Source organism: Larimichthys crocea, unplaced genomic scaffold (assembly GCF_000972845.2).
Source record: "Larimichthys crocea isolate SSNF unplaced genomic scaffold, L_crocea_2.0 scaffold97, whole genome shotgun sequence".
NCBI classification, from domain to species: domain Eukaryota; kingdom Metazoa; phylum Chordata; class Actinopteri; family Sciaenidae; genus Larimichthys; species Larimichthys crocea.
Window position 1 is genome coordinate 780,703 of NW_020861315.1, and position 15,677 is coordinate 796,379.

Below are 15,677 nucleotides of genomic sequence, written 5' to 3' on the forward strand. Positions count from 1 at the left end.
TTTTTTGAGGTGAAGTGTATTGAGGAACCTTTTTTTTGTTGTTGTTATTTTTAAACTGAATTACATGGTAACCACAATAGGGAATTCACAAGCATTTTGCTGTCCTTGGAATGAAAGCACAACATTCCTGTGGTTAACTAGGGATGTGTCTAATAATGAACGTAAATAGTGAATGAGTAGGAATAAGAGAGAGAGCGTGAGGGAGAGGGATGTGCAGTGGGATTCCAGCCATGTAGCTCATCTGTCTGTGCACGTGAGTAGGGTTGGGGGGGGGGGGGGGGGGGGGGGGGGGGGGGGACACACAGATGTGCAGAGCATTGGGATTAACACAGAATGAGTAATAGAGCGAAATCTCTACACACAAATGCTCTCAACCATAGACTGATCAGACACACAACAGGCACCTTATTATCACCACGCTACAACCATACCACCATTTCAACACCTGCACACACACACATAGGCACACACTGCCTGTGGCCCATCATACCCACATGATTGCTGTTCCAGTTGAACTTAATTTGAGGTCAAACATTGCACAAAGGAGTATTTTCCGCAAGCGAACAACACTTTTCTGGAATTTTTGCCTTAGACTTACCGGATCCACTATATGAAGCAAGAGTTAGTTCATGGGGAAGTAGGACGTTGTTTATTAATTAGACTCTGTGTAAAATGAATATGACTCAAAATCTGAAACCCAAATCAACTTAATCATCACAACACTTAGTATTAAATTAAAATACAAATCTACAACAGCAACAACAAAGATTCATGTTCTACGCAGGCTGAATGTCAGTGCTGGTCACCTGACTGCTCCACTTCCACCAACACTTTGGTTACATAACGTGCTTCAAACGTGAGCTCATTGTAATTCTCTCAGAGGAAAGACAGGAAACTTTGATTTGATTTTGGTCTTTGCTTTACAGAATCCCAGGTTTTTGCGTGTCAAGTGCACGGGCACACAAACACACTCCTGTCACGTGCAGATGCATTCAGAGATGAGACAGATGGGAGGAGAGCTTCCTCTCCATTGATGTTTCTCTGTATGTGGGAGTAAGGGTGTTTTTTTTAAAAATCTTATCTAAACATGTTGATCATAGGCATCAGGATAGTAAATTAACAAAAAAAAAAACAATAAAATCTAACTATATTGTATGAAAAAGCTATAAAATAACCAGATTGCTACATTAATGCCAGATTAATCTGACAATTAATTTTAAACACTCTGAGCTTGCATGTCTACTACTCTGAAGTGTATTTGCTGTATTTTATTACAGCCGGTATGATCTCCAGTGTTATCTAGATAGAAAACACAATATCCTGCTCTCCATTGATACCATCTAGTGGTTCATCATGAATGCTGCTGCACCAGCTATGAGTCATCTGCAAAGGAGGGAGATGTCTGACGTCACAAAGCCTCACAGCTGCAAATAGGAGACCCAGTATGCCTCCATGCGGTGAAACTAAGAACGCCATGAAATGCATTTCATGAATGAATGACCAGATGACCACAAATCTGCCTTTAAGCTGATTATACATGAACACCACTACTTGATGCATTGCTGCCTTTTTGCTAAACCTTTAGGACTTATAATAAAAAGTATTATAAAACACAGTTATTGTGGTGTTTATGTAATATGCCTTTCACTAGTTATTGCAACTGTAAGAGTAAATATATGTAATGTAGCTTACACCACCCTAAAACGCCATCATTATCACCCTTTAACTGACCTTTTATTGATACTATCAGAAAGCAAAGCCACCATCCATAACATGTTATAACTGATGTGACAGGCAAATACCAGGAGATTACATATACATAGCACATGTATGTGTAGCAAACATCCTGTATGTCATAATGGATTTTGAGGATAAAACTGTATCAGCCTTAAAAGACATGATTGCAACCATATTAGTGATCTGAGATATGGTGTGTTCTCTGTATAACTGGCTTGGAGTGAGTGGGTGATTTTTCCTCCCATCTGCCATCTCCATTCATACTTGGATGATTATTCTAGCATGAAATGCTCGGATAGATTATTCAGATTAGATCTTTGCATAACACACATTATGTACATTTGCAACACATCAGTAAGACAACCCACCTAGTAATATGCGTAGAGTGTATTACGAGGCATATAAAATGTATAAATGTTTGGCTTTGGTTTGATTGATATATTGGTATATGTATAATGCAAATGATGCTCAAATGTACCAAGAACAAGTATATTCATATTAATTTATGAAGTTGTGGTTTATGTTATTCCTGAAAACCACATTTTCACACATAAATAAAACCAAGTCATGTTTAAGTCATTATCAAAATTTTAAAAGTGAACACACACAAGTAAATTAACACGTGACACATTTTAAGCAGAGTGATACATTCAGTTTCAATAAATAGCTAAAATACTAAAAAGTAGGATGTGCTGGGATTTAGTGTTATATGTGATATCAGGCTACTGCTGGCATCATGTGACTGAGACCTGTGAAATAGGACTTCTCCCTTTCGCTCATCAGCTCAAAGTGAAGAGGCTGCTGGCAGAAGTCACACTCTGCTGAGGAGTGTGGCCTCAGCTCCAAATCCACCTCCTTCCATGTTTTCACAAGACAGTCTGTGGAGAGAACAAACAGCAGAGGATACATTCATCGTTGCCATAAATTGTGGATATTAGACATGCATAAAAGTGTAAACAGTGCCAAAATATACAACAGCGCTGTGGTTTGAAATGAATTAATTGTCTCACTATCTAATGTAGCTTCTGGAGTTGCAATGTTCCACCAATAAAAACATTTCCCCCCCCAAAAAAACAAACAAAGTGCAGAGACTTCAAGTATTTCATCATCTTTGGAAAAGATGAAATAAATTCCTGAGTACAATAATTAAATTTTGTTGGGACCACATCACAAGTAAGTCTTTGCACTCAAGTCTCAAGTCAAGTCCTAAACTGTGAGGGCCAAAATAAATCAAAACACGGTCTTTATCAAATGTAATGCTTTTTTGCAGTTGACACAACAGTGTATGAAATGTAAAAGTTAGTTTCCAGCTTAATGAATTTAATTAGCTGGCTAGTAAAGCTGCATAACAGTTATGCTATTGCGAGCTTGCTGACTTTGTTCACATTTGCTCCCACTTATAGTTATTTGTGCAACTTCAAACGTCAAATGAAGTTTGAAGTTGTTGCATATCTGTAATCTTTGACCCACAGCTTTACAAAATACACTCTACAGTAAAATAATCTTAGGTCTCCATGGTTTACTCCTGCAGTTTTTTTGGATGCTTTTAGATTAGTTCAAACATAGTGTTAATTCATTCACGTCACACACACAAGTCCAAGTCAAGTTGCTACCCTGTTTTGATGTAGATGATGTGTTGAAGTCCACATCTCTGCAAAAGACATCTCCAGAAATACTTGTTGTCTGCATTCTTTGTCAGATGTTTAATGTATACAAATCTTAAAATTCAAGAAATAATCCACATAAGTTATAGTTGGCATACCAACAAAGTAGAACATCATTTGTGGGGTGTGGTGTGGTGTGGGGGCGATGCGCAGCAGCTCCTCTCCTTTAGCAACAGTGGGGTAGTTGATTGCCTGGACGTAGATGTTGTAGTGAGACATCATGATGTCACAGATCTCAGTGTTCTTCTCTGCATCTGCCACCTGCCAAACAGAACATCACATTCACATTATAAAACCTGGGCTATAAAAAGCCAAATGCACAGTGATATTTGACTGAGAAAGAGAAAGAAAACACTGTTCATAGTGGTATTGCACTCTGAAACTGAAATCCATAAATACTAATTTCTACATAGTGTTGCTTTAATTTTCATACCCGAACAGGAATAATGTGGCTTGGGCAGTGGACCACAGGAAGGCCTGAGTCCATTAGCATTTGTCGGAGAAGCTTGACACTCCTCTGATGTTTCCTCCTCAGAACCTGGCCCTCCTCACTTTTCAGGACCCTGATGGACTCCTTTGCCCCCGCCAGCAGCATGGGGGGCAGGGACGTGGTAAAGATGAAGCCTGCAGTGTAGGAGCGCACTGTGTCTACAAGGGCGCTGGTGCTGGCAATGTAGCCGCCCACACAGCCAAATGCCTTGCCTGGAAACAAAAACCATAACAAGTCAGAGAAGCGCATATGTAAATGAAGAGGGTGTTATAAGAGGTTTCCCCTCATTAGCGAGAGTTCTACTTACCAAGAGTACCAGAGATGATGTCCATCTTGTGCATGATTCTGTCTCTGTCCCCAATGCCTCCTCCTCTGGGCCCATACAAGCCCACAGCATGAACTTCATCCACAAAGGTAATGGCACCAAACTTGTGGGCAATATCACACATCTGTTCGAGTGGGCACACAGCTCCTGTAGAGAGCACATTGAAAAAGAACTTTTTAATGTAAATCAGTGGTCCCTGTATCCTGTTTTTCCTAGTTTCTCCAGTGTACTCACCGTCCATTGAATGCACTGTCTCAAAGGCAACAATCTTTGGAGTGGAAGGGTCTGACTTCTCTAGCAGCTCTTGAAGGTGGCTTACGTCATTGTGACGGAAGATAAACTTCTTGACTCCGCTGTTTCTTATACCCTGGATCATTGAGGCATGGTTGCCAGCGTCAGAGTAGATTTCACAACCTATAGAGAGTAAACAAACAAATGTTTGTCTTAATCAAGAAAATATGTGACCAAAAACATGATATAACATATTTCCAAGTTTAATCTAATGTACCTGGTAGCATTTTTGCCAGTGTAAACAATGTGGAGTCATTAGCTACAAAGCAGGAAGTAAACAGCAGCGCAGCATCCTTGCCATGCAGGTCAGCAAGCTCATATTCAAGTTCCACGTGGAATTTGCTTGTTCCTGAAATGTTTCGTGTTCCTCCTGCACCAGAACCATGCTTTTGTAATGTGTCCCTTGAAGAAAAGAGAAAAAAGTTAAAATGTACATTCTTATTCTCAGAATTTATCAAATAATCTGTATTTATCACCATCCTTCTATGATTTTCTAATGAGTTTAAACTAATCAGGGTTAAGGGTGTCCGCTGATCATTGATGCTACTCACATGATAGCCTGAGTGACTTTGGGGTGACGGCTCATGCCGAGATAGTCATTGCTGCACCACACGGATACATCTTTTTTTGCCTGAAAAGACTCTGAGTAGTGGTCTGCCATGGGGAATGAGAAGGCATGCCGGTTGACTGTCTTAAAAACCCTGTATGTGTGATCGGTCTTCTTGCTTTCAATCTTCTTTTCAAAAAACCTGTCATACTCGAAGGTGACAGCTGATGAAGGGAAAGAAGTACGAGGAGGGTTTTATAATCTTCAAAAACAAATCTCATGCTTTTATGAATCGTTCTGTATGAAGAATTTACTTACTGTCAGACAGATTATCCTTTAGCAGGTGAGACACTTTGGAAGATATGTGTTTGAAAAGGCTTTTAGGTGTCACTGTGTTGGCCTTGTCTCCCCTGATAAGATCCACGAGCAATAAATCTACATCTGTTTTCCCTGTTCAAGGAAGATACAGATTGTTATCAACAAATAACATTCGTTTAATGGCACTGAGTGCGTACACGCCAAATAATGACATTAAAAAATTATATATGGCTTACTGTACGGGTATCCAATTGCAGGTGTGCTGTGTGATTGTTTACCCGTGTGGACAGAGTGCAACCCCTGGACATCTTCTTGCAGCTCCATGCTGGCCTTTCGTACTACCCTGGTGTTATTCTGCACCATTTCTGCAGCCAGAAAAGGGCATTTGGAGCCAACAGCCTGGCCAGCAGGTGGTGCTACATAGTCTGGGGTTAAACTGTCTTCATGCTTCTGATCTGCAGAACAAATACAGAGTAAATTGTTAATAAAAATGTTTGCATTTAAACCACAATTAATTGGATTGATCCAATCATATCAAATAGGATACGTTACCATCATTTGTTAGAGTGTCTTTGGTTACAAAAGATGAAGAAGACAGAGCTCTGGCCAGAGGACTGGAGGCCAGGTCCATCATCACAGGACACTTTTGAGCATAGCTCACCAATGATGACTTCTTAGCTAGCTGCAGGCAAACACTGGGCACAACAGTCAGGAAAGGGCACCGGCGGATCATTGCGTCCATATGACATATTTTTGACCTAAGCGAGAAGGGAGCATTAAAAATGTGCTGAGGTAGTTTTCCTTTGAGAAAAATCTATTACATAAGCATAAAGGTCACATATTGCTCTTTGCTACTCCTGCTATGACTAACATTATTAAAAAGTAAATGAAGACAGATAACGTGCAGTGCTATAAAAGAACATTTCAAACTGAATTGAAAAACAAATAATCCAGTTAAAAAGGCACCATCTAAAACCACCAGGTAACATTTAAGACTATTTTCTACCAAAACTGCCATCTACCTTACTCTCAGTTATCTTCTAGCACCACACAGACATTACCTTTACCTGAACGCATCCCAGTCCACCTTCATGTAACAGACGAAAAATGCCTTTCGAAACATGACTGACTCCAAACCAACCTATGACCAGCGAGACCACAGAGGATGTTATGCTAAAAGCCCCTCGGACTACATTCATTCACCGTGCTCTGTAGTCAGCTGTCTTTGACAAGCGGGGAAGGGGAAGGCCTGTCAGTGACCTGCTACTACAACTGTATGGTCTGACCTAAGAACCATCTGGCTGCTGAACAGATACATGAACTATAACAGCCTGAGCCTGTGCAGCAGATGTAAAGTAAAAACATAATGAGACATATTATCGTCTCTTTTTTTAAATTGTCTTTTAACATTAGGTGAAAACTTTATTTCTAAATATTAAAACGGCTTTGAGTTAACTGACCTTTACTCAGAAATCATTATTGAGATTACCAATAACTCTGACTGACATCAGGTCAAAAACATAGATTGTAACACGAACTTGGACAACTTTCTTTACCATGCATCAACTATTATCACTCACAATCTGAGTGAAACAAGCCAGTAGGCTACAAATTGTATTGAAAGAGACAGAAATGTTCATACAATAAGATCAATGAGAACCAAGAACAGTTATCCAGTGGCCTTTTACGCAACATAAGATGGGTAGACTAAAGCAACACCTTCATCGTACTAAATGTAAAGATAACAAGATTAGATCAGAATGAGCTCATCAAAATTAATGATAGAAAAAACCCTCTATTAATAGTTTATCTTCAACCAGCTGGGCTGAGACACATGAACCACATGACATGTTAACTCTCTCCTCCGTATCCCCTCATACAGCTCTTACATTAACCCACCTTGTTTATCCTTGAGGTTGGAAAACTGAGCTGTGTCTTGTGTTCCTCGGAAGTTTTTCTGTAGACTATTCTTCGTGCACATTGATGAAACTTCAGCCGGTGAAATTACATCACTTATATCACCGATGTGACGTAACAGTAGTATGTTGCACAATCATAAAGCCACGCCCACCCATAGTCACGCAGATCGTTTACTCCAAACAGGAAGCACTCTCTGAAACTGGACACATGGACCACTTCTAGACATGTCTTTTTAGGACTAAGCTACTTTACTTAAGTTTGAAGTATTTGAGTATGTCTACTGTTTTCTTTTTACTGGACTACAATAAATGCACAGCTTTTGTTCCTAGCCACTTTTTCTAAAAAGACAATCAATTTATGAACAAATTATGTTTTTTTTCTATAGATCTACATCAAAGCACGACAAACATCAATAATACAACAAGAACCATTAGGGCTGTCAATCGATAAAAAAAATTAACAAATTAATCGCAAAAAAATCTGTAATTAATCGCGATTAATTTATCAAGCTTATAATTTGTGAGCTTATAATGAATATTTATTTATGTAAAATGATCAAATTAATGTAGAATAAACACAGAGAAAGTATATTTAAATTCATTCATTTTATTGGCTTAAGGTGCACATATGCACAGTGCTAATAGAAAAAAGGACATAGGAGGGAAGTATACTAAAGAGGAAATATACTGACGAGTGCCACACTAGACTGGCGAGGTCCCGTGGAGGTAATTTCAGCAGGGTGCTTTGCTTGCTTTAAAGTCGTGTTACTTCTGTGGAATTTAAATTCGGCTTTGCAAACTGTGCAAATTGCCTTGTTTTTGTCCAACGAGCCGTCGGGCAACTTTTTAAAATGAAATGTTCCCCCTAAAAGTCCTTATCCATCTTTCCGCCATAGACTCTCCTTTAGTTAGGACAGATCATAGACATATATACATAGACTCTCCTTTAGTTAGGATAGATCATAGACATATACACAGACTCTCCTTTAGTTAGTATGATCATAGACATATATCCATAGACTCTCCTTTAGTTGGATAGATCATGATAGACATATACATAGACTCTCCTTTAGTTAGGATAGATCATAGACATATATACACAGACGCCTCATTGAGCAGGTTGGTCCGTTGCTGCGATACGTTAACGTGTCCGCCATATTGGATGTGGCAGATCTGCCCGTAAACTAAAACAAGCAGGGCCGGTTTTAGCTATGGGCTCCGTGAGGGCTTTAAGTTAATGCCTCTTATACACCCATTTACACACACACACACACACACACACACACACACACACACACACACACACACACACACACACACACACACACACACATATATCTGAGATAATATATATATATATCTGAGAAACAAAGCTCTACTTTGCCACATCCAAAATGGCGGCGTGGTCGACGTACGATTCAGCGCTCAAAAAGGTTATGGGTCAGCCGCCACCGGAAGTAAACAAAACCGCGTTAATTGCATTAATTTCTTTTAACGCGTTAATTGTTTAAAATTAATCGACAAAATTAACGCGTTAATTTTGACAGCACTATATATATACATATATATATATACACACACACACACACACACACACACATACATACTTATATATCTATATTTATATAGATATATATGTATATATAAATAAAATAGCCCTCTTCTCTAAAGATAAGCCATGAAAACAGCTGACTAACCCAATAATGATGCACATGATACCTGGAATCATTGAAAGCTGCTGTACTCTTCACAAGACCGCCTACATGATACAAAATATTCAAGCTATGAATTTATTTATTTCATTTCTAAGTGTGTCTGTGGTTATTGGATAATATTGTTGGATATTGTGGTGTCTCTATGTTGTGCAATTCTCCCATTTAATGAACAGTCTCCACCTGCTGGAGAACAGAGTACACAAAGGACAGCAGTGTGAGCCTTCATATAGTATGCTGTGCAATAATGACTGAACAGCCTCATGCAAGTACGCAGATATTCCACTACCACTAAATAATCATCCTCATCTTCTTATTTGTAGTTTGTAGCATCAAAATGCATGGTGGTGTTTAGTGGTTGTATAGTATATGAGATTATACTCACATTTATAAACAATCACCTGATTAATATAATGTGTTTGATGACTTAGGAACAGCATATCTAAATATTTTGTGAACATAAACAACACAAAATTAAAGACATAAAGCATGCTCTGACATAGATTACTGGGTTTTTAATGATGAAACAATAACATAAACACACACATACAGCGTGTCACTAATAAATATGAAAGTGTTATGAACTTAACCAACTTAACTTCAGATTTCATCTGTCTGACAAGATCAGGCAGCGTAGGTGCATAGACGACCTTTCTTAAGTTTTGCAACCACTTTCAGCAGTTCACTCGTTATTCCACTAAGTGGCAGCATTGTGCTCATATCCAGCCCCCGTATCGCAGCTTATTGGGCAGGTAGATGCTGGTGAGGAAATCAGGAGCAATGGCTGCCAGGGACTGTATTTCAGCCTTGACCTTACTCTGCTGCATCAGTTCCATCTACAACAAGAGCAAACATGCAAATTTTAAAAGAAGCATCCAAGAAGACGACATGCGAACAAGCACCCCCCCCCCCCCTTGTATTCTCGGTATCAGTGAGCTAAGATTCCTCTCGCGCGCATTCCTGGGCCATGTGTCACATAAGTAAAATATTAAAAACAGTGTAAACCTCTGAGGAAGAACACCTTTTGAAAAAGGAACAGGGTGCTCCAGACCAGCATTTTCCCCAAGTAGGCTCAAAAGTGCTGAGTGTGGTGGGTTAGGGGTGTGTCATCTGGACAAAGTTAAACACCACAGGATGTTCTTTTTACTGATACGTCATGTTCTATTCAAAAATCACATGGTAAAGGTTAAAACTCACATTCATCCAATAAAGTCAAATGTTTCTAAGTGCATTAGTATATGAAATGCACATGATTTACATGGTTTGATCTTTGAATAACATTAACTCGTCCAGTACTTGAACTTTTCTATTCAAGCGTCCACATTTCAATGCAATTTCCATCCTTCTCTCTAGCTCAAAGCACTTTCCTCTTTCTTTTCTCTTCTTTTCTCTTCTCTTCTCTCACCTCTTTCTGCCAGTCTGGTTGGCTGCTTAAGTACGGCCTTTGGAGGAGGCTGTTGAGTTTGTTCTCATCCGTCTTGGTGAGCGGGATCAGGGCATCCTCCGGAACCCGCAACCTGAGGAGTGAAATGTTGATTTTACTACTACACGTAACCAAATTAATTTCCTGAGAACAACAGCAGGCAGTTCTGTTGATGGATGTCGTCCCTACAGTACGTTTCCTCCCATTCTCAGCAGACCCGCATTGAAGAGTTTTTATGTGTATGTTTAAGGGGGAAACATAAAGAGGAAAAACTGTACAGACTACAATTAAATGTATGTCAAAAAGCCCTTTTGGCCTAAATTTGTTCAAGGGGACATATACTTAAAACTCAATATTCGCTCAAATGCAGTTCCTTAAGGGGGAAAAAAAAGTGAGGGCAACAGCAACAGAAACCAAAACAAACAATCTAAATGTCCCCAGAATATAATCCCAATTAGAGGCAGGAGGAGGAAGTAGGAAGTAGCGAATGTGGAGTCCAAACCTCCGGAGGTCAGAGGGGAGGAGGCCCAGCCACATAACGCTGGGGACGGTCAGGCTGTGGGCCTCAAACGACATGGCCTGTGGAAAAAAACAACGTGCACACAAACATACACACACACACGCCCAGTCAGACACACAGCCACATGACTTATACGCAAGAGTATATCTCGGATAAACACACAGATAATCAGAACTGTATCTACCATAATGTGGTTTTGCCTAACACACGTTCACAATGAAGTTAATGAACATGAGGATGATTAGACAAGATCAACAAAGACACCCGCCACACAATCACTCAACATTTTCACTCCATAAAATGTCAGCTTAAATATTCTAAGATGGATGATTGGTCCATTTAAAAAAAAAATGTTTTACTCAAAGAGGAGCATAATTACATATTTCTAACAGAGAGACACTAAACAGGCCACATTGGATAATATACAGTACAGAAATAACTGGCATGGCCAGACTCACCACTGATCCGTACTTGTAGATACACATGATCTCAATCCCTGGGAAAATCAGGAGAGACAGAAACACGCTGCAATCACTGGCATACCAGAGCAATTACCCTCTGAGATGTGTAACGGAGCTTAGAACAAAGTAAAGCATTACATATGTGTCTCGCCATGCAATGGGAAAAGAGTTAGAGGTATGGAGACTGATGGAAACTGAGCCATCCGGCCTGGACGAGAACACGCCAACGGAAATAACAGCCAGACTGGGCACCATGACGCATCGGACAGGTGCTAACATCTGCCGGCTCAGCGGGACGCATGTGCGGAGATGAAAAGTGAGTCAAGTGTTGTAAAAGGTGTGGAAATATGCAAAGTATGTGTGAGCGGTAAAACTGTTTTTTTTTTCGCTCAGACAGATGATGTGTACCATGAGGGTCGGCATCCACCAGAGCGAAGATGGGGATGTGCAGCGTGTCCCAAAGCTTTCTCACCATCAGCCTGCTGTTCACATCTGGCACGCCTTTAGCCTGATCCACACAAACGCAAGAGAAGTAACACTGCTCTGTTTGAGAGGACGTTTAAATAAATTCCACTTACAAGTCCACCCAAAGTGATGGCGAAAAAAAGGAAAACACACAGTGATTATGATGCAAGGGGAGAGTTTAGAGCAGAAATCGTCATCTAGCAGTCTCTGGAACGTTGCATCCTTCTCAACGATCAGGACAAATTTTGCAGATGAGACGATATCTGTACATGATCAAGGAGAATACACACCACGCAGCCATAATATATTTATAACATACAATATGACATTCTCAGAAGTGTCTTAAGAGTTGGAAAAAGGGGAAGTAATGTGCACAACTTGTCAAACAAATCACAAAGGATACTTCTAATCCCACCAATGTTCGGTGAAACTGCAACAGCCTAAAACAAAACGAAACATTCGTCAGAAGTTGCAAGCCTTGTAGTTTACTATGATTGGTTTGGCAGGGAACACAAGGTACTCAGTGGGGCTCTTGACACTTCGTGGTGCTGCAGAACAATGTTGGCATATTGTTTGTATCACACACCAGCACAATGAAAGCCAAACACTTACAGGGTTACGTGATTCACATTTCTGCCAACTGCAGTTGGTGGTAAGTTGGTGTCAGTAATGTGCCACAAAACATTGACAAAGTGGGATAAAAATAAGAGAAGAAGTGGCAACGATGAAGCTCTCAAAACATTGGAAAGGATTTCATAATGTGGATTCAATGTGGATATAAGCAATGTTTTTGGTAAGTATAAGTAAAACCTTTTTTTCTTTTTTAGTTGGTTTAAGTTGTTTAAGGAACTTACAGCAGAGCTGGAGCGGCAGTCGATCCTTGTGCCGTCCTCCTCCATGTAACAGAGATCACCTGAGATTAATCCCTTGGACGTGGCCAACTGGGGACATAAAAGTAACACACACACACTCCAGTTAATGCATGCTCATATAAACACATACAGATGTACACTTACTTCTGACACTGCCTTTTTCAATTCAGTTCCTGTTTGATCGCAGGTGTTTCCTAAGATACGACGCAAACTGCTTTAACGTACCGTACTAAACTAATAGACTGTAATAGTAACAAAACATATCTAAAGGAACTTTACAATAACGTTTCAACATCTGAAGTGTGTTGCGTTTTCCGCAATCACACTGTAGTATGGACATTAATCCCGCACTTACCACATGTAGGGATCTGCGAGGAACCTTTAGCATGCAGGAGATATCGTCCACTATATGATCAACAGTATTTTGTGAACCAAACAGCTGTGTATTGTTATAATAAATGTCTCTGTGGAAACAAAAGTAGAAATCCTTATGAGAGCAAATCCAACAATAGACCAGCAAAACAAAACTGCTTCCCAAAGAGACAAAAAACTGCCAGACCATGGATTTTGTCTGGCTTCAATGACCATTTAAAACGTCAATTGATGACAAATAACCTTTTCGTAGCGTACGAGTTGCTCTGCACCAGTCTGTAGATGACTGAGAGAATCTTGAGAATTTGCGCTGTAAACAGAAACAAATAAAAAAGTCAATAATTTTTCGTGAACATTAGACATTATACTCGCCATCGGGAGTGTTTTATCACATTTTTAAAAGGATCGGAGTGGAAAAAAACATATTCTGTTCTTAATTAGGATACCCATGTGGTAAACCGATCCCTAAAAGCCTCTTTCAACATATTCTGTCGCTGCCAATTTGTCACCTAAAACTAAGTCTGACTTTTACTGCCGTTTGTGCACTTTATGCATATGTTCACAATGAATATAAATGAAAGCCACATGAAATACAGTGCAGCTGTAAAGTTTTTTTTTTTTTTAGACTAAAAAAGAATGTCAAGAAGAGAAAAACAAAATAAGAAAATAAGAACAGAGGTGTGCGAATCTTCTCACCGAATTTAGTGACAGACGAGGCACAGTCGCTCCTAACGGCGGTGACATCGCTTCCTGAACTCATCTGAAGGCCGATGGCGCTGTCAAAACTTAAGCGGGAAGTAATGAAAGAGAAATTTATGAACAGACTGCTACATTTACCTTTCCAGCTTTAAGAAGCCGCTTCCCCACCTGTAAGCCATCGAAAATTCCCCACACCCTCAGGGCTACCTGTGAGAAGGCCTCCCACGAACATCCCCAACCTGACTCCTCTGTGAGATCTTTGACGTTCTATCTGTGGGATTCTCACAACTGAAAAGGCTGAGCCTGAATGTGCTTCAAGCTACGGCAAAGGTTTGATCCAAACAAGACCAGACAGTCCGCTTTGTTCTGAGCATAAGGTCTCTGCATACTAGTCACAAGCCTTTTGTAGATTTGTGTTTGTGTGTGTGTGTGTAAGCCAGTTTCTTTTCAATTTCTTGTCACTCTCTCATCTTTTAGACAGCAGGAAGTTATTTCAACTCCAATCTCTCTGAACCAAAGTTGAAAGTCACATATTCTTTTTCAGTCACCTGCAGTCTGTGTAAAGAGTTGAGTCGATGTGTGTGTGTTTCCTCTTTAAAAAAGGAAATTAAACAGTAATCTGATCATCCTGTGTGGCCTGACCTCCCACAAACCCCCCCCCCAAAAAAAAAAAAAACCTATGCAGGTAAATGTTTTTTTTTTTCCTTTACACAACATGACGTGCTTGTGTTTATCTTTCAAAGGTCAGACGGCTTACACGGATCACACACAGTTAGTGTGTAAAATGGCTGCAGTGTTCTGAGGGTGAAAAAACTTTTCACGCTACAGCAGTGTTCGACTCAAGTTACCTAACGTTGGCCCAGCTGGATCTGTTGGGCAGCGTCAGGACAGGGGCCTCATCTTTGGACAGACTGGTCACTATACCTAAGATTATATTTTCAATGCGGGTCAAAACTTCCTGGCTGGAAAAAAAGGAGGATGACACTATATCAAAAAACATGAATAATGCATCAGTTACCAAACTAACCGTACATACAACAGTGTAAAATATAAAAGATGGTTTGTGGAATGTTTATTTTTGACTACTCCAGTGATGATGATCATACCTACCTTACTTTACTGTATTGTTTATTGAATGAGGGGAACTATCAGTTTAACCTGATTAATTGTTATTTTTACCACAATTAATGCTCATAAATCAAAATGCATAAACTTGAGACTAAATAATCCGCGAGGTAACAGGTAAACACAGTTATATTTTTATTTTCTACGCAAAAGTTTAACTCTTCTGCACATTTTTCATTCCTCTGTACATATTTAAATCCTATGCAAATGTTTAATTTATCTATGTATGCTGTGCTTACTTTAAACTTGTTTCAATAAAGTGTATTGGGAAGACAGTACTGTCTGCTGGTTGTTAAAGACACAAACGCAAACCTAATTGATCATCATTAATTCATCTTAATCAGCCCAGTCTGTCAATGTTATTTACATATGTTACATATAATATGAATGTTGTGTCTGAAAAAACCCCAAATAAATCACTATACCGAGCTATGTTTCATTTGGATGGGTGAAATCACAGTTGTATTGTTACAATCGGAGCCGTGATGAACCGGTTCATCATGTCGTCAGCTGGCAGAAGATGATTGTGAACTTACTGGCTGATTTCTTCTTCAACACGCCGGAAGTCTGCCGTGACTTCCACGTTGTGCAGCAGCTGAACACGAAGTTTCTCAATCTCAGGAAACAGCTCTGCTACATCCGATCCCATCGTGTATTTATTATTATTATTATTATTATTATTATTTACACACACGATTTCCCCGCGAAAAGATTTTGTGGAAATCCTCGCGAGACTT

At 39.7% G+C, this 15,677-nt stretch overlaps 2 protein-coding genes across 4 annotated transcripts; both read right to left on the minus strand.

The window, feature by feature from the left end:
- Positions 1-1,711: 1,711 nt before the first annotated feature.
- On the minus strand, positions 1,712-7,377 carry LOC104919653 (5-aminolevulinate synthase, nonspecific, mitochondrial). Of its 3 annotated transcripts, none has more exons than XM_019271274.2 (11): positions 6,440-6,538; positions 5,925-6,130; positions 5,609-5,827; positions 5,373-5,504; positions 5,059-5,278; positions 4,725-4,909; positions 4,451-4,630; positions 4,199-4,363; positions 3,835-4,103; positions 3,500-3,662; positions 1,712-2,615 (listed from the first exon to the last, which is right to left on the minus strand). In XM_019271274.2, the coding sequence occupies exons 1-11, from the start codon at positions 6,493-6,495 to the stop codon at positions 2,455-2,457; spliced, it is 1,956 nt and encodes a 651-aa protein (XP_019126819.1). In that variant the 5' UTR covers positions 6,496-6,538; the 3' UTR covers positions 1,712-2,454. The 3 variants fall into 3 exon arrangements, with proteins under 3 accessions (XP_019126819.1, XP_019126820.1, XP_010730020.2); XM_019271275.2 differs by lacking the exon at positions 6,440-6,538 and adding an exon at positions 7,272-7,377 and having other exon boundaries at positions 2,455-2,615; XM_010731718.3 differs by having other exon boundaries at positions 2,455-2,615; positions 5,651-5,827; positions 6,440-6,539.
- Positions 7,378-9,503: 2,126 nt separating this feature from the next.
- On the minus strand, positions 9,504-15,677 carry spo11 (SPO11 initiator of meiotic double stranded breaks). The gene is made up of 13 exons (XM_010731719.3): positions 15,477-15,677; positions 14,664-14,777; positions 13,813-13,901; positions 13,360-13,426; positions 13,100-13,208; positions 12,727-12,813; positions 12,276-12,312; positions 12,026-12,135; positions 11,816-11,915; positions 11,405-11,442; positions 10,929-11,005; positions 10,409-10,520; positions 9,504-9,839 (listed from the first exon to the last, which is right to left on the minus strand). Exons 1-13 carry the CDS (start codon positions 15,587-15,589, stop codon positions 9,720-9,722), a joined length of 1,173 nt encoding a protein of 390 aa, XP_010730021.1. The 5' UTR covers positions 15,590-15,677; the 3' UTR covers positions 9,504-9,719.